At 37.3% G+C, this 15,148-nt stretch overlaps 1 protein-coding gene and 1 long non-coding RNA gene across 4 annotated transcripts in view; one reads left to right on the forward strand and one right to left on the reverse strand.

Annotated features, from left to right (window-relative positions):
- The window catches only part of LOC111190002 (uncharacterized), a 37,071-nt gene extending 28,332 nt beyond the window's left edge, over positions 1-8,739 (forward strand). The window contains exon 3 of the long non-coding RNA XR_002648972.2: positions 8,598-8,739. This is a non-coding gene — a long non-coding RNA (uncharacterized LOC111190002). The remainder of the gene's footprint in view (positions 1-8,597) is intronic.
- Positions 3,031-15,148, reverse strand: part of tmem260 (transmembrane protein 260) — a 38,661-nt gene continuing 26,543 nt past the window's right edge. For 2 of the 3 annotated variants that reach the window (XM_007252497.4, XM_007252498.4), the window contains 9 exons: positions 14,024-14,110; positions 13,223-13,331; positions 11,652-11,824; positions 9,692-9,863; positions 9,147-9,286; positions 6,843-7,019; positions 4,659-4,712; positions 4,435-4,519; positions 3,031-3,670 (listed from right to left, as the gene is read on the reverse strand). In XM_007252497.4, coding sequence (XP_007252559.2) covers positions 3,410-3,670; positions 4,435-4,519; positions 4,659-4,712; positions 6,843-7,019; positions 9,147-9,286; positions 9,692-9,863; positions 11,652-11,824; positions 13,223-13,331; positions 14,024-14,110 — 1,258 coding nt within the window. In that variant the 3' untranslated portion in view covers positions 3,031-3,409. The remainder of the gene's footprint in view (positions 3,671-4,434; positions 4,520-4,658; positions 4,713-6,842; positions 7,020-9,146; positions 9,287-9,691; positions 9,864-11,651; positions 11,825-13,222; positions 13,332-14,023; positions 14,111-15,148) is intronic. The other variant, XM_022663750.2, reaches the window with a different exon arrangement.

Consider the following 15,148-nt stretch of genomic DNA (forward strand, 5'->3'; position numbering starts at 1 on the left):
GCAGGAAGAGAAAGAAAGACAGAAGGGGGTATTATCAGGGAGGGATGAGAGCAGCGAAGGCATTTTTGTCTTTTTATTCCCCTCCTAAGCCCCGGGCTTTGCTCCCAATCCGATTGGTCGATACAGCCAGGGATGTAAATGAAATGCAAAGAGGAATAAGGCTGGCTTCCCATCTCCTCTGTGTCTTTGTGTGTGTGTGTGTGTGTGTCTGTTCCATTGCTCCTTTCTCTTGGCTCTTGGCTCAGGGTTTGCCGTTAAAGGGCTTGTCTGCCTTTCTCACCTTTTCTGCCTTTCTTTTCTTTTGCATTTGCTTCCCTGTCCTTTGTTTTATTTGTATTTTTCTGTAATAAAATAATAAGTCCACTCTTCTATCTGCATCCTTCTCCACTGCTCTGTTTACTGTTTACCCCACCCCATCCGGCTCGTCTTTCTGGCTCTCCATCCCATCCATTCCTTCTCTCTTACCTCTCCTTTCCCTCTCTCATACTTTCTCTTTCTCTCTCGCTCTCTCTTTTTCTCTCTCTCTCTTCATCTCCCCCCACCTCCCGCTGGCTGGGCTCTCCACTCTTATCTGCTCAGGCGGCCCACATTCCAGTGTTGCTGTGGCGCCCTGCCTGCATCCGCGGTCACGGCGATTCCATGGGTTCACACAATCCCTCAGATGAGAGAGAGAGCGGCTGAGGAAGGGACAGAGAAACAGAGCGACAGTCAGCGCAGAAAGAGATAGAGAGAGCGAGAGAGAAACAGACGAGTCAGGAAGACAGAAATGAACAGCAACATTCTGTGATCATTTTTCAGAGACCCCCCTCAACGAGTGTCAGCACTTTCACACCTTCCTCAACTCTTCTTCTGCACAGTAAACAAACAGCAAACAGCCATCACTTCTTATGCAACGTCCCCCAGCAAGCAAACAAAATAAAAAATACACATACAGCCTATAAATCATCATGTGTAAAAAGTCAGTCGGTTTGTCAGTAAGGGAATTTAGAAATCTTTCTGATGTAGAGATTATGTAGTTATGCAGTAAAGTACTTTTACAATGTGGGTTGTTGTGCGGAATGGATGAAACTGTTGTTTTTTTGCAAATACTCAGGTCATACTCATTTTTAGCTTTACAGCTCTCTTCAATTAAATTTTTATTAGAAAGTTTTTCTTTGGTTTAACAATGTGTAAATTAGTGCTGTTCTGATATCTCCATGTTCGCACTAGCTTTTGTATCAGCACTGCTATCAGTAGCACTGTGCATGCTCAGGTAATCAGAAAAAAGCTGTAATGGCCAGAAAAACTCTACCAGAAAAATCTACCACACCACTATATTTTTAAAATGAACATACGGCCCGGAAAATAAAGATACCACTTAAACATTGTTTCTTTTTTTTTCTTTTTTTTACCAAATAGAAAAAAATATGGAATATAATCAAGAGGAAGATGGATGATCATAAGCCATCAAACCAAACAGAACTGCTTGATTTTTTGCACCAGGAATGGCATAAAGTCACCCAAAAGCAGAGTGTAAGACTGGTGGAGGAGAACATGTAAAGACGCATGAACACTTTGGTATTAAAAACCAGGGTTATTCAACCAAATATTGATCTATGAACTATTAACTCTTTATGAATATGAACTTGTTTTCTTTACATTATTTGAGGTCTGAAAGCTCTGCAACCTTTTTTTGTTATTTCAGCCATTTCTCATTTTCTGCAAATTTATGCTGTAAATTACATGTTTGTATTTGGAATTTGGGAGAAATGTTTCCTGTAGTTTATAGAATAAAACAACAATATTCATTTTACTCAAACATTTACATATAAATAAGAAAATCAGAGAAACTGATTCAGAAACTGAAGTGGTCTCTTAATTTTTTCCAGAGCTGTATATATTGCACACTGATGCAATTCAATAGAATATTTTGTTCTCTCACAATACATAAATACTGATGCTTTCAGTTAAAAATTAAACATATTTTGTAAGCACTGCTGCATGAAGGTACAACAGATACAGTAAACCATGGGCCTGCATGTCTTAGTGTGTGTATTTAAGTGCATGTGGCGTTGTGTATGTGCGCACAAGTGTATGAGTAGAGGGGGTGGGAGGCTCTGTGTCACATGCACAGCACCTCCTAAAAGGGTCTCTGGCAATCTGACATACTGTATTCTCAGCTCAATCCATCAGGGATTACCAGCTTGGACCGTCATCTTAACAAATAGATTTATGAATGTGAAAGTAAATATAAACAGGCTCATCAAATACATTAGTGTGTGGAGTTCAAAGGAGCTGAGTGGACTGTGCAGCAGAGCAGGGTGGAGACAGATGGGGGGTGAGAGGCAGAGTGCAGGAAAGGATGGGGCCATTTTAAGAGGCTGCCCCAGATTAACAGGCCATACTTAATCTCTTATGGCTGCTCCCAAATTGGGTTCCCCACCAATCTCAATCCCAGACCGCCATGCCCCTAATGTGGGAGCCAGAGACACATGACAGCAGGAGGGCTAAAGGATAATTATGAGCGAGTGAGAGAGGGAGTGAGTCAGTGAGTGAGCGAGCGAGCGAGCTACACTATATTGGGACAAAAGTGTTGGGACACTTGCTCATTCATTGTTTCCTTCAAAATCAAGGGTATTTAAAAGACTATGTCTTTATTGTCCATTGAAATATTCCTACTACATTTTATATTAAAGTATTGCTGTATTGCTGTGAAGATTTGACTCCACTTACCAACAAGAATTAGGAAGGATATAGTTAAGGATGGTGGATGTTGGATAATCATCATTTCAAAATGATTGGATAGAGTACCATACAGACAGATAGATACACAGATAGCTATTGGATTATTACCCAGTCTTAATAGATATTTGTTATATTTCAGAATAAAAATTAAAATAACAACCCAACTATCCAAATTCAATAGAAACATCACCTTATAAAAGTGTTATCTCATCAAACCCCACCTAAAAGTTGCTCCTCCATTTTTTCAGACTTCAGAACACCACCTAAAGAAACAGCATCTCAGAAGACAATGACAGAACTGCTGTATTGTGGAAATATCTACTTTATGTCAGTTCAACATTAATTACTATGCTTTTCCCTTGTCTTAACAAAATGTTATAAAAACAACCTTTACAACACAATATTTAGAAAATGTTTGTACAGCCTTCATCATTATCATTAAACATAAATCAGTCATCTTCTAAATTCCAACCATACATCATCTGATTTACACTGAAAGTAAAAAAAACTTCTCTTCTCTTTATTCTTTGTTCTTTGAACAAATGATCATACCAGCATCAGCATTTAACAGTCAAACTTTTTAAGCATGTCCCAGTCATCCCTCTTGATCTGAGGCTGTTTAAACATACACACACATACACAGGGTAGTAGGGTCCCGAGGTTTTTGAGAACGCTTCCACAGAGTCTAGTGTTTCTGTTGCCGAGAGTCTCTGAGTCTGTCTCTTTCTTTGCGGAGGTGTGAGATGGCAGAGCGGATGGCCTGCCTCTGTGGGTCCGTGGGCTCTCTCTGAAGATAGAGGCTGAAGTGGCGGATACTACGGCTCAGGAGAGAGTCTGGCTGATGGCTGCCGCCCCCAGAGCGGAGCAACCGTTCTGCAGCCAGAGCCAAATTCTTATCCCAATTGGACGGGTAGTCAGCCTGGGCATCCACAATTTGGCAATATAGCTGTTAAACAGAAAGTAAAACAGGTAAAAATGGAGCTGAAATGAAATTTAAAATACAGTTAGAGTTACAGTTAACGTGGCCAGACAATGGCCCATCCCTGCAACATATAATATATTTGTCGTCTGATAGGTTTATTGGATGTAATTACTCTCTATATATTTTCAAACTAGTATTTTAAACAAAATGAACTAAACAAAATTCTCAAAACACAGAAGTATTTTTTACACAGCTATTTATTTTCATTAACCTAAATTATAAGTGCTCTTCTACTTGTTCTGTTCAATTACATATTCTTCTCAGAGAGGACTTCAATCCCCGCATTCCCAAAAACCTATGGACAGTTGCTTTAATAACAAAAAAAGGCTTTAAAATACTGAAAACTGTTGTTTTTATTCGGCGTATAACTGAATAATTCATGCCTACAGCTGTGTTATAGCTGGCATAATTGACTGCATGTTCATATACAAACAAAAGATCAGTACATTATTTATATATACAGCTCTAGAAAAAAAAAGAGAAACCACTTCAGTTTCTGAATCAGTTTCTCTGATTTTGTATATATATATATATATATAATTTACCAAAGAAATATCCCTAATAAACAATCAAACGTGTTTTTTCACCACAATTTAGCACAAAAATTCATACATTAGAGTACAGAAATACTTTTTGTCAACTTATAAAATAGGATAGCTCCATGAAAATAAATTTGTGAAAATGAACACAAGCTAAAACGTCCACTTTCAATACTTTTTTATACTCACGTTATAAGAGAGGTCATAGAGACGAGTCTGGCCCTCTCCCTCCATCCTCTCCGCAAGGTCAAAGAGGAAGAATGCCATTTTCATCCTGTAACACAAGCAGTGAAATGGAATTCTGGTTCCAGCAGAAATGGGATTTTAATTCTCTGTGCACTGTGCATGGTATGATCAGTGCAGTTAGAGGCAGCAGGCTTGCTGGAGGATAAGGTAATAGTAGAGTACATTACCTGGCCTGCCACATTTCCTCATTGGCCACTCTTTCCCATGAGCCAGCGGGGAAGCTGTGATGAGGAAAGAAGACACAAAAACATGTGACGAGCTGAGTGATCACTGTTAATACTCTGTGCAAGATTGTATTTTTGATCTTCAGCTTGTAATGCAACTACAGTCTACTTAATACGGTATATATCCTTTATAAACACCAGTTCCAAAGCATCAGATCACTGCAGTTATAAGAGTATAAGATATAAGAACACAGAAACAGGCGACATCAAACATAACCATATTATCTTCATGTAATTTCAAAATTATACCATGTAGCAAAAATAACTAAAGCTTTTTAAATGTACTGAACACACGGATGAACTGATCATGCACTCGTGTTTAATTTAGTGTTGGTATACAGGGCTGAAAAATCCTGGAGATCACATTCTTAGCATCCGAAAAACACGCGACAGCTGATCTTCAGCAGGCTGCAATCTTCAGAAGCACTCCCTGCACTAAATGACCCACATATTTCTGCATTTTGTCCGTTCCGTTTCATTGCACATAACCGTGCGGCCTCTCCTTCAAAGGAATATTTTAGCATGTGACTTCCCCGCTAATATTTGGCTGGCGGGCAGGGATGGACACGCTTGTAGCGGCCGAGAGGAGAGTAATGTCACACCATTCAACCCCGATTAGCCTGCTGAATACCAGGCAGGCGCGCGGAGCCTCTGCGCTCGAGACTAGAACTAATTTCACTTTATACACACGTATTGACACGCCGCAGTTTAGAAAGTCATTAGGGTGGGGTCAGTAGACTAATAACGACTTTGAAGCTGGAGACAGTGGCTGCTTTCCCAGCAGGATGCTGGTGCACTGGTTAAGTGGACTTCAGTAGCTGTGGGGATGGAGGATATTTAAATGGAAGCTGTGAGAAGGTAGGGATGTGCACCTGTTAAAAACATCATGCTCAGAGCTTCAATATGCTCTGTGGCCATGGTCCCCCCATTTTGTATTTCAATATATTTTAGGGCATTCCTTGTTATTCCCAGCACTTCCAGAATACTATTTATTTTTATTTAATAATTATTTATTACTCAATATTCAGGATTGAATAAATGAAACTAATAGTACGTTTTTGGAGTAGTGCTACAACAAACTACTATTTTGAGGGTGGAATAATAAAATTAATCAGTTAATAAAATGGATTACTGGTTATTTGCATTAAGAATTGCTTAATTACCAAATTACTCCTGTTAGCCTTCAAGCTCAAGCTAAGTATTGAAAAATAAAAATGAAATATGTGCACAATACCAGCAATATTTTATACAACAAATACAAAACTAAAACTAAATAATATTTTTAGGATAAGGAAAAAAGAAAAAAGGTATTAATACATAATTTGTATGTCACTTTTATATATATATATTTTTAGTGACTTATTTTGGCACAGTCTGTTTGTGTTTGTTCATTAGAATTAATCTCTTTTATGTTGACAAGGCCAGTTTGTGATGTAGCAGTTCAGAGAAATTTCACTGATTCGGTTACACATTAAAAGTTATTACTGGAGTCCACGGTCCTCCTTTTTATATTCATTGGGAACACTTCGCAGTGATTAATTAGCAGCACTTACAACAGAATATCTCAATTCACTATTATTTACTTTTACATTCACATTCAATGGCATTTAGCTGATGCTCTTATTCAGAGAAACTTACAAGGTTATTACAATTACAGCGGTGGGTCAGTGTTAGTAGTGTTGGGAGTCTTGCCCAAGGTCTCTTATTGTTGTAGCGCAGTATAGTCACCCAGACCGGGGATACAAGCGCAGTCTCTCACATAGTGTGGTAGCTCAATGGCAGGTAGTGGTGTTATCCACTGCACCACACTTTCTGTTTTTAATTAAATATTCATATTTATTTAAAACTGAAGTGCATGCTCCAGCAAATAAAGACGAAGGTTCCTAAACTAGCAGTCGTAAGATGGTCTTTAGGTCTGTGAAACAGCAGTTTCATACATTTTATGATTAATAGCAAACTACAACCAAAACATTCTGATTTAGAGTGGAGTCGGACTGCCCTACTGTCTAGTATGTTACAAAGTGGAATTCTTTGTACATTTGAAACATATGGTGTGAAATAAAACTGATCCTGATTCTGATCTGGTTCATCATATGAACAGCAGTATGTGGTGAGGTTGTGTGTTACCTGTCATGTGTTTGGCTCCAGTTGTAAAGGCGCTGTGTGTGCTGTGCCCACTCCTCAGGGTGCAAGCGGCTGGTAACAGGCACCAGCTGCTCACACACCCCCCACGGCCACCGGGAGAATGTCCTCTCCCAGCTCGGGTCCCCCTCCGACAGCCCAATACAGGCAAACACAGGCCTGCTACAAACACACAAACAGAAAAACACACACACACATGCTTTATCGGAGACATTGTGTTATTTTTTAAAAGGCTGTGCAGTTACTGCTTAACTACTGTCACCTATAAACACACATCTACTCTTGAAATAAACACAAATGTACAAATACAATAAAACCTAAGGAAGACATGTTGCTAAGGAATACAGTTGTAAAGCATTCACACTAGCAGACATTTACGCCACTCTAAGTCTGTAATTTGTGCGTGTGTTTGTAGACATTCGCATCGTCTCATGTTAGCATGTTAATAATGTCCTGACAAGAAAATGTTCTAGCCAAAACTAATTCTGTATATGTATCGCTGCTATTTTTGTCTAATTATCATTATGAAATGCAGTATGTGTATTTGTCAACTCTGTTTAAAATGTTTAATTTCATTACAGCAATTAATTTATAATTAAATGCTGCAAACAGTACGAATGAAATTATTTACAGTTTATTAAATATGCACCATTTTTTGTTAAAAGTTAATTTTGGAGTCCATTTTTCTTTTTTTTTACACTTATACTTTACATGAAGGGTACATTAATTAACTGTACTTATGACAGAATGTCTTAATATAATTATTTACAACATTCTTAAGCATTCAAATATAGTATAGTATTATTTAATAATGTCTTAACTAGTGTCAAATAAAACATTGTTGATAAATTATTTACAATGTTTATGACTGTATTAAGTACAGTTATTTGTGACCCTTATAAGAAAATGTTACAAATTCATTTCACAGCCTCAAAGTGTTACTTTGTGGCTGTAGGAGCCTCAAAGTCCATTTGAGGCTCCCACAGCTTACACTAATATAACTCTGCTCTCCACCTACACTCCACAGTTATGTCAATCTAGATTTGTGGCAATGCTCAATGTTTTGCCTTATGTTCTTTAATAATAAATAAATCACATTTATTTAAAACTGCATGACAAGACAATGTTACAGCCAAAATTAATTCTATATAATGTATTGCTGCTACTTTTATCTAAGAATCATAATAACATATAAATCATTTTACATTTAGTTGATACACATATCATTAGAGTAAAGGAATTTAAATTAAATGCTCTTTTCTTTCACACTTCAAATTCCTCTTAATTGTCAACACACGTGGGAAGATATGAAAAAAGAAAAAGAAGAAACACCATTTACGAGTTTAGAGAGCAGAAGCTGGAGACCTCAGATCCTCGTGTTCACAAATGTACTAATCAATAAGAGCTCTCCATCAGTTTGGAATTGATAATGCTTTTAGAATCACAAAGAAAGAAGAAAATCTGACCATTACTGGAAAATATAGAGACTTTTTAATCTAATATTAGCCAAAAACTGACCTGAGGTTAGAATTTTTATTTAGTTATGAGTTCAAAGTTCATGCTCATTTTAAATACATTTTCTGGGGGAAAATCTTAACCAGCTGAAGAACTATATCCTACGCTTAGAGCTATTTTTCTGCAGTCAGAGGGAGTTCTCCAGTCACAATCCCTTTCAGTCCAAAACTAAGCTTGATCTGCATTCAGAAAAATAGTCTTTAGTATTTGCTTCTTTTTTCTCAGCATGTGTTCTCCAGTGAAATAGGCCCTCTGGGTAGCGCCTCTGGTGACTACTGCCCCCAAGGCTGCAGGGCTTTGGCAAGGGAATACTGCCGTCTGGTGGAGGGTGGCAGTATAGAAGATCATTTTTCATTTGCCTTCCTGCCCCATCATGGTAGGTATGTGTTGTGAAGTACAGACAAATGTTATAAATTCACAAGAAACATCATCTGTAAGAATTCATGTTACTGCTGTGTTTTAACTGAAAGTAAGCTAAAAGTAGACTGAATTATGGGGGTTTGGTACAGTTTTAGACCTTTCTTGATAGAAGAAATGATCCACTTCTGTAATATTGAAGGTGTTCATTTTGTAAGTGTGGTTTCACAATTTCAAAATACATTTGCAAATACATTTTTATTTCCCCTTAATGAAAGAAAATAACCCTTGCCTAGTTTTGACTGTCCTATATAAACTTAATTCAAAATCCTGGATTGTAGTATAGTATTGCAGGCAACTCAGTGAAATATCAAAAAAGGTTAATAATCAGTGGAAGCTTGTGCACATTTAACTCACTGCATGTTCTTCTGGAGAAATTGCTCAATGCTGAAACTATTTTTCTCCTCAGTGTTGACTGGGTCCCAGAGGTGACCGGGGAACTTCACTCCATGAAGATGTTGATGAAGCTTGGGCACATACCAGCTATACGTCATCATCTAGGTAAATTAAAACAATATTGAAAAAAATAAATGGATGAATAAGACAATTTTAAAACAGTTCTAATAATAATATTAATAATAATTCATGTTTGTAAGTTTGTAGGCAAAGAGAGGTTTTGTAAAAGTTTTGAATATAATACAAATATCCATCAATTTCATTTAATTCCAAGATTTTGTCTTTTTTGTCTTATTTCTTAATATAGAAACAAACCAAGAAACATGAGAAAAAAAATGATGTCTACATAACTTATAATTAAAAAGTAAAATATATACACTAATAAAAAACATAATAATAGTCATTTAATACATATAATAGCAATAATTATTATTTGATAATTCCTTAAACAGTACTATAATGTGCACTACACGTCATGTATTGATGAGAATTAATGCATAACTGACCTCCTGGTCAACGAGGCTGATGTCAGGCCGCAGGCCCCGGCAGTAATGCAGGTAACGAAGGGTGTTGCCAGGCAGATCCCCTCGTGTCAGCACCACTGAGCCATTCGGGAACGAACGCACAACCTCGTGACCAAACTTTTCCACAACCTCATTACTGCTCTGATCACATTCTCTGAAAAATGCACACTTTTGTTAATAATGGGAATTGGGAACGGGAAGTGGAAATTACAGTTGGCTTGAAAAACACCAATATTAGAAAAAAAGTCTGAGGTCTGGATTTGTGGAATTAATTTTACACATGCTTGAGTGCTAATGTGGAGCTGAGAGCCCAAACAAGTGTTTTAGCATAGCATGGCTCAGCTCTTTTGAAACTTTTGCACAATACTGTATGAACCCAGGTAAGAGATAACAAAAATGATATGTACATCTCTGATTGGGCAGAGACGTATATAACAGAGATAATGCTAAGAGCATGGTGGATCCATGACACTATCATGTCTCCAGCCAGTCTGCTGTTAGCTCCTTTCCCACGCAGAGGAGCGCGTGGTGAGTGAAAGCCTGGCAGATGACACAGCGGAGTGCCTCGCCGCTCTAATCAGACTCCGACAGGTGTGATGAACGCTGACAAGTGCGTCAGTCCAGCAGGCTGATCAAAGCGCCGCGGTGCAGAGTGAGGCAGCCGTGCACCAAACCACACAGCCCTAATCTACGCAACTGCCGCGGCCAGGACGCCTAATCAACCACAGAATGCCATGGCTTTAATCTGTGTGACTAGTGAGGCCAGGATAACTAATCAAACGGAGAGTCAAAGAGACAGAACTTTGCGAACCCGAGAGCTTTGAAGTCTGATGAAGCATGGGCATGCGGAGGAATTCGGTGAGTGACTACCATGGCCGAGGTTGAGTGGAAAACTACAACCTTCAGAACCCCCGGTTGCAGAGAGCTGAGAGGAACTGGCAGAAAATACAGCATGAAGCAATGTTCAAAACAAGCCGAGAGACTATTCATAGTCTGAGCCTGACTTTCGATAGCCAGTGCAGCCTCCATCACAGCATCCCAAAAACAGTCAGTTTTCACTGTATCAACTATAATCCTGTTTTCATGGAGCCTGACTACTGTGATAACGTGCACTATAGGCCAGACATATAGTGAGTAAAGTCAACCAACACAACATGCATCATGATGTTTTACACGTTTTTCAAAATTGTTCCATTGGTCTGAACTCTATACTTAGTTTTACTTAAACTAATTAAAGGAAAAACACCTGCACTTTCTTGTTATTAATAATAAGCCCTATCCGGATGGGATTAGTTTCTCAGGGGGACGTCTGTGGAAAACATTTTACACTTCTACTCAGTGATAAAACACTTCAATTGAAAAAACAGGACAACCAGTGAGTTTTTTGGCTTTCCCGGTCATATGACCTCACGTTCACTATCTCCTCCATTTTCACTCGCTGTTGTGTTTAAATAGATCTCAGTGGAAACAAACGCTCAAAATGTCATTACGGTGTGAAGCAGTGGACAAATAGCTATTTTATAAAACGCAATGTGACAAAACTCAGAGATGTGCGTCCGGACAAGACTAAAATTTCCGGAGGGCCACAGAGTTCAGCAAAAAACAATAGGTAATTCAGCCTATAGTTTTCTCAGAGAACGTCAGAGAAAAACACACACATGGTCGTTCAGGACGGGAATAAAATCACAGAGGACCCCCCATAAGAGAGAAAATTACGGCTGTTGTCTCTTTTAATAAGCAGTTTAAAATGAGCACATCAATAAGCACATTACAAAATGAACCACTGTGTAATACATACTCTATATTATAAACAACATATTGCTATACTTTGATATTTATGATATTTTCATACACCTCTAATATTTACCATGTTATTAATACTGCTTTTACACTTGTGGCCGGTATCATTAATGGAACGGTAAGAACACAAATGGCTGCTCACGTATAGTTTGAGTGAATCATTTGTAAAAGCAGTCCAGCAGTGATAATCCACGCCCCTGTGCTCCACACAGCTCCCCGGCCCAGTCGCTTCTCCAACCAGCACACAGACCAGCTCAGCCCCACACCAGCCAGAACACAAACCCCAGCATCCGCCTGCAGCCAGAACCGCTCCACCTGCCAGGACATATATATATATTTCCGTATGTTATCGCTCCATTAGAACATTCTGTAGCCTGATACAAGTATTGCATATCTGACCTGCCTGCCTGAGTATAATAGCATACTAGTTGAGTGAACATTAAATTATGTGTCTAAAATTGCATATGCAGTATACAATACATATATGTTATAGCCCACGTGTCACAAGGTGACACAAAGTCCACTGGCTGCATCTGTACCAAATCAAAACGCAGTCCAGCCCGTTCAATTATTTTAATATTCTCTTAATACAATCCACTGCACTACAATCCCAGCATGCAGTTCAATATAATGTGCGCTCCGACCCCCACCCCCCCAATGATAGCAGTTATTTCCAAATAAATGTGAGTAGCTACAAATCTAGCGACATTTTGTACAAAACTAAAGCTACTTCCCACAGGGAAGAATTGCCCAATCTGCTCAGTGTGCTCTCTCTCTCTCTCGTTATCTCTCTGCTCATAAATTGATAACAAGTATGAATTAATTGCAGCAAAGAAAAGATATGTTTAAAATGCTTACATCCTGAGGAAATTTTACATTAATGTATATATTGTTTTCTACACATATATTTTAAATGACTGTGGAAAATTAAAAAACTAATGTAATATTTCAATGTAAAGTTGGGCAATATGGCCCTAAAGTAATATCATGATGTTTCACTGTATTTATGCGATAATGATACTCTGGCAATCTGAAAAAACACTTAATAAAAAAAATATATTTCAATATACACTACTGCAACAAAATTAATATTACATTTTATTATTGCATACGACTTTATTATTGCATCCTAATTGGGGTATTAAAAAATACAAGAATTTTATCAGATTTGTAACAGAAGTCAATGATCCAGAATGTCATGATACTAATAATGCGCTCTACATATCTCCATATATCCAGGATTAAAGTAAAATAAATGATACTGGACAGATAAAATCTGTCTCTAGTAGATAAATAATGGGAAATGAGAACAGTGTGAATTTTTCTTTTGCTAAAAACAGCAAAAAAAGTAGTACCCTGGGCAGATTATCGTTCACAATATTCAAAAATGTTGGCGAGAATATCGTGTATGATTCGACATGGCACATCCTTATTTCAAGGTCTATTGTCTGTACTGTATCATCACAGGTTTGTTTATTCAAAATATGCCTAATAATTTACATTTAGACAAACAATCCCTGGCCTCCTGCTTTATTCATATTTTTAATATGGCTCTTTATGTAATTAAGTTTGACACCCTGCTTTAAGAGATCTTAGAGGCGACTCTTTTACTCTTTTATTTGTAAAAATGAGATTTACACTTAAATATCACATGTAACTAAAACTAATCTGTGTTTTTTTTTTTTACAGAAGCAATTTCAAACTGAAGCTCACCACCCCCAGCAGCAACGGCTTCTCAATGTCCAGGTTGGCTCTCCAGGCAAAGAACACAGAATAGAGGCCGACCATAGCAGCAAACAGCCACGCAAAAGCACAGTGCCTCCTGAGGCATGAACAGATACAGAGGTTAGTACATTATAATGGACATGTATGTTTGTTTTTATGTGATACTGGATTTCCTGTATTCTGTTCTCTGAACTGATTATTGTTTTAAGTGTGACAAAGAAAACACAAAATTCAATTTAAATTTTTGATTAGTGTTACTAATATATTTACTTAATTAAGACAAAAAACAGTACAGGGGAATAAGAATTGTAGTTTATTTGTTGATGTTTAAACAAGTATTTGATGCTCTCTGACAGATCATGTTTCGCATTGATGTCAGATTTACTGTTAAAAAATGATTCCAGTGCAAAAAACACATACTGTTAGAATGATACTGTTTTACATTTAAGATTAAAAGTCATTTTGTAGACCAGCTATCATCAATATATTAAAAAAAACACTGATGATCATTGATTAAAGAAAATAATTCCAGAAGCACCCTCAGAATTGCATTGAATTTCACATAATTTGCAGAAATTACAATTAAAGCATTAATATTTGAACATTTCTAGAAAAGAATAATAATAATATTAAAAAGTTTGTCCCTGGTATATGACATATATGATGTTGTAACATTTGGAAAGTATAGTTAGACATGATTTCTTTTTCTGAATTGGAAATTGGAAACACTGATATTTTTTTCACATTATTTAGATTATTTAATTGAAAAAAAAAAAGTTTTAATCCTACCTTCTCAAAGAAGCATGCAGCAGACCTAATCCTGCCAATATTAGCACTGGAATGGAGAGGTCTTCCACACAGTGAGTCAACTGGGCCCTGAAAAACAGCAAAAACACATTTATTATTATTATTATTAGTAGTAGTAGTAGTAGTAGTAGTACTTATATTAACATATTAACATCATGTCCATTAATTTTTATAGTTATGTAGCTCTTGAAAAAATTAAGAGACCATTTCTGTTTCTGAATCAGTTTCTCTGATTTTGCTATTTATAGGTTTATGTTTGAGCAAAACATTATTGTTGTTAACATTTCTCCCAAATTCCAAAATAAAATATTATTTAGAGCATTATTTGCATAAAATGAGAATTGGTTGAAATAACAAAAAAGGTGCAGAGCTTTCAGACCTTAAATAATGCAAAGTTTAAAACAAGTTCATATTCATAAAGTTTTAAGAGTTCAGAAATCAATATTTGGTTAAATAACCCCAGTTTTCATGCATTTTGGCATGTTCTTCTCCACCAGTTCTACACACTGCTTTTGGATAACTTTATGCCACTCCTGGTGCAAAAAATCAAGCAGTTCAGCTTGATTTGATGGCTTGTGATCATCCATCTTGATTATATTCCAGAGGTTTTTAATTTAGTAAAATCAAAGAACCTCATCATTTTTTATTTGGTCTCTTATTTTTTTACAGAGCTGTATAATATATAAAATATGAATATTTATGTAGTAGCCTATTAATTAGACTTCTTTTTGAGGACAAATACACACAAATATTTCAGCAGTTGAATATTTTCAGCTGGTTTCTGTCACTAGTCAATGGGCAATTTTCCTGGTTCATAAGATAGCAGCCTGCCATGTGATTTAATACCATCTCTGTTCCTGACAGCTTATTTAGGCACTGTTACAGTAAGCGTGTGTGTGTGTGTGAGGGGGAGAGAGAGAGAGAGAGCCTGAGAGACTGTGTCAGCTCCTCGTGGCAGGTTTACACACTGACTGCAATATGCTTGTTGCGTTCTCCCTCATGCATGGCTGTCCATTACTTTTGGTGGGGGAGATGGGAACAGGGGTGGGGAAGTGATGGGTTGTGGGTTGTTTTGAGATGAAAGACAGAGAGAGAGAGAGAGAGAGA

Source organism: Astyanax mexicanus, chromosome 14 (genome assembly GCF_023375975.1).
Source record: "Astyanax mexicanus isolate ESR-SI-001 chromosome 14, AstMex3_surface, whole genome shotgun sequence".
NCBI lineage: Eukaryota > Metazoa > Chordata > Actinopteri > Characiformes > Acestrorhamphidae > Astyanax > Astyanax mexicanus.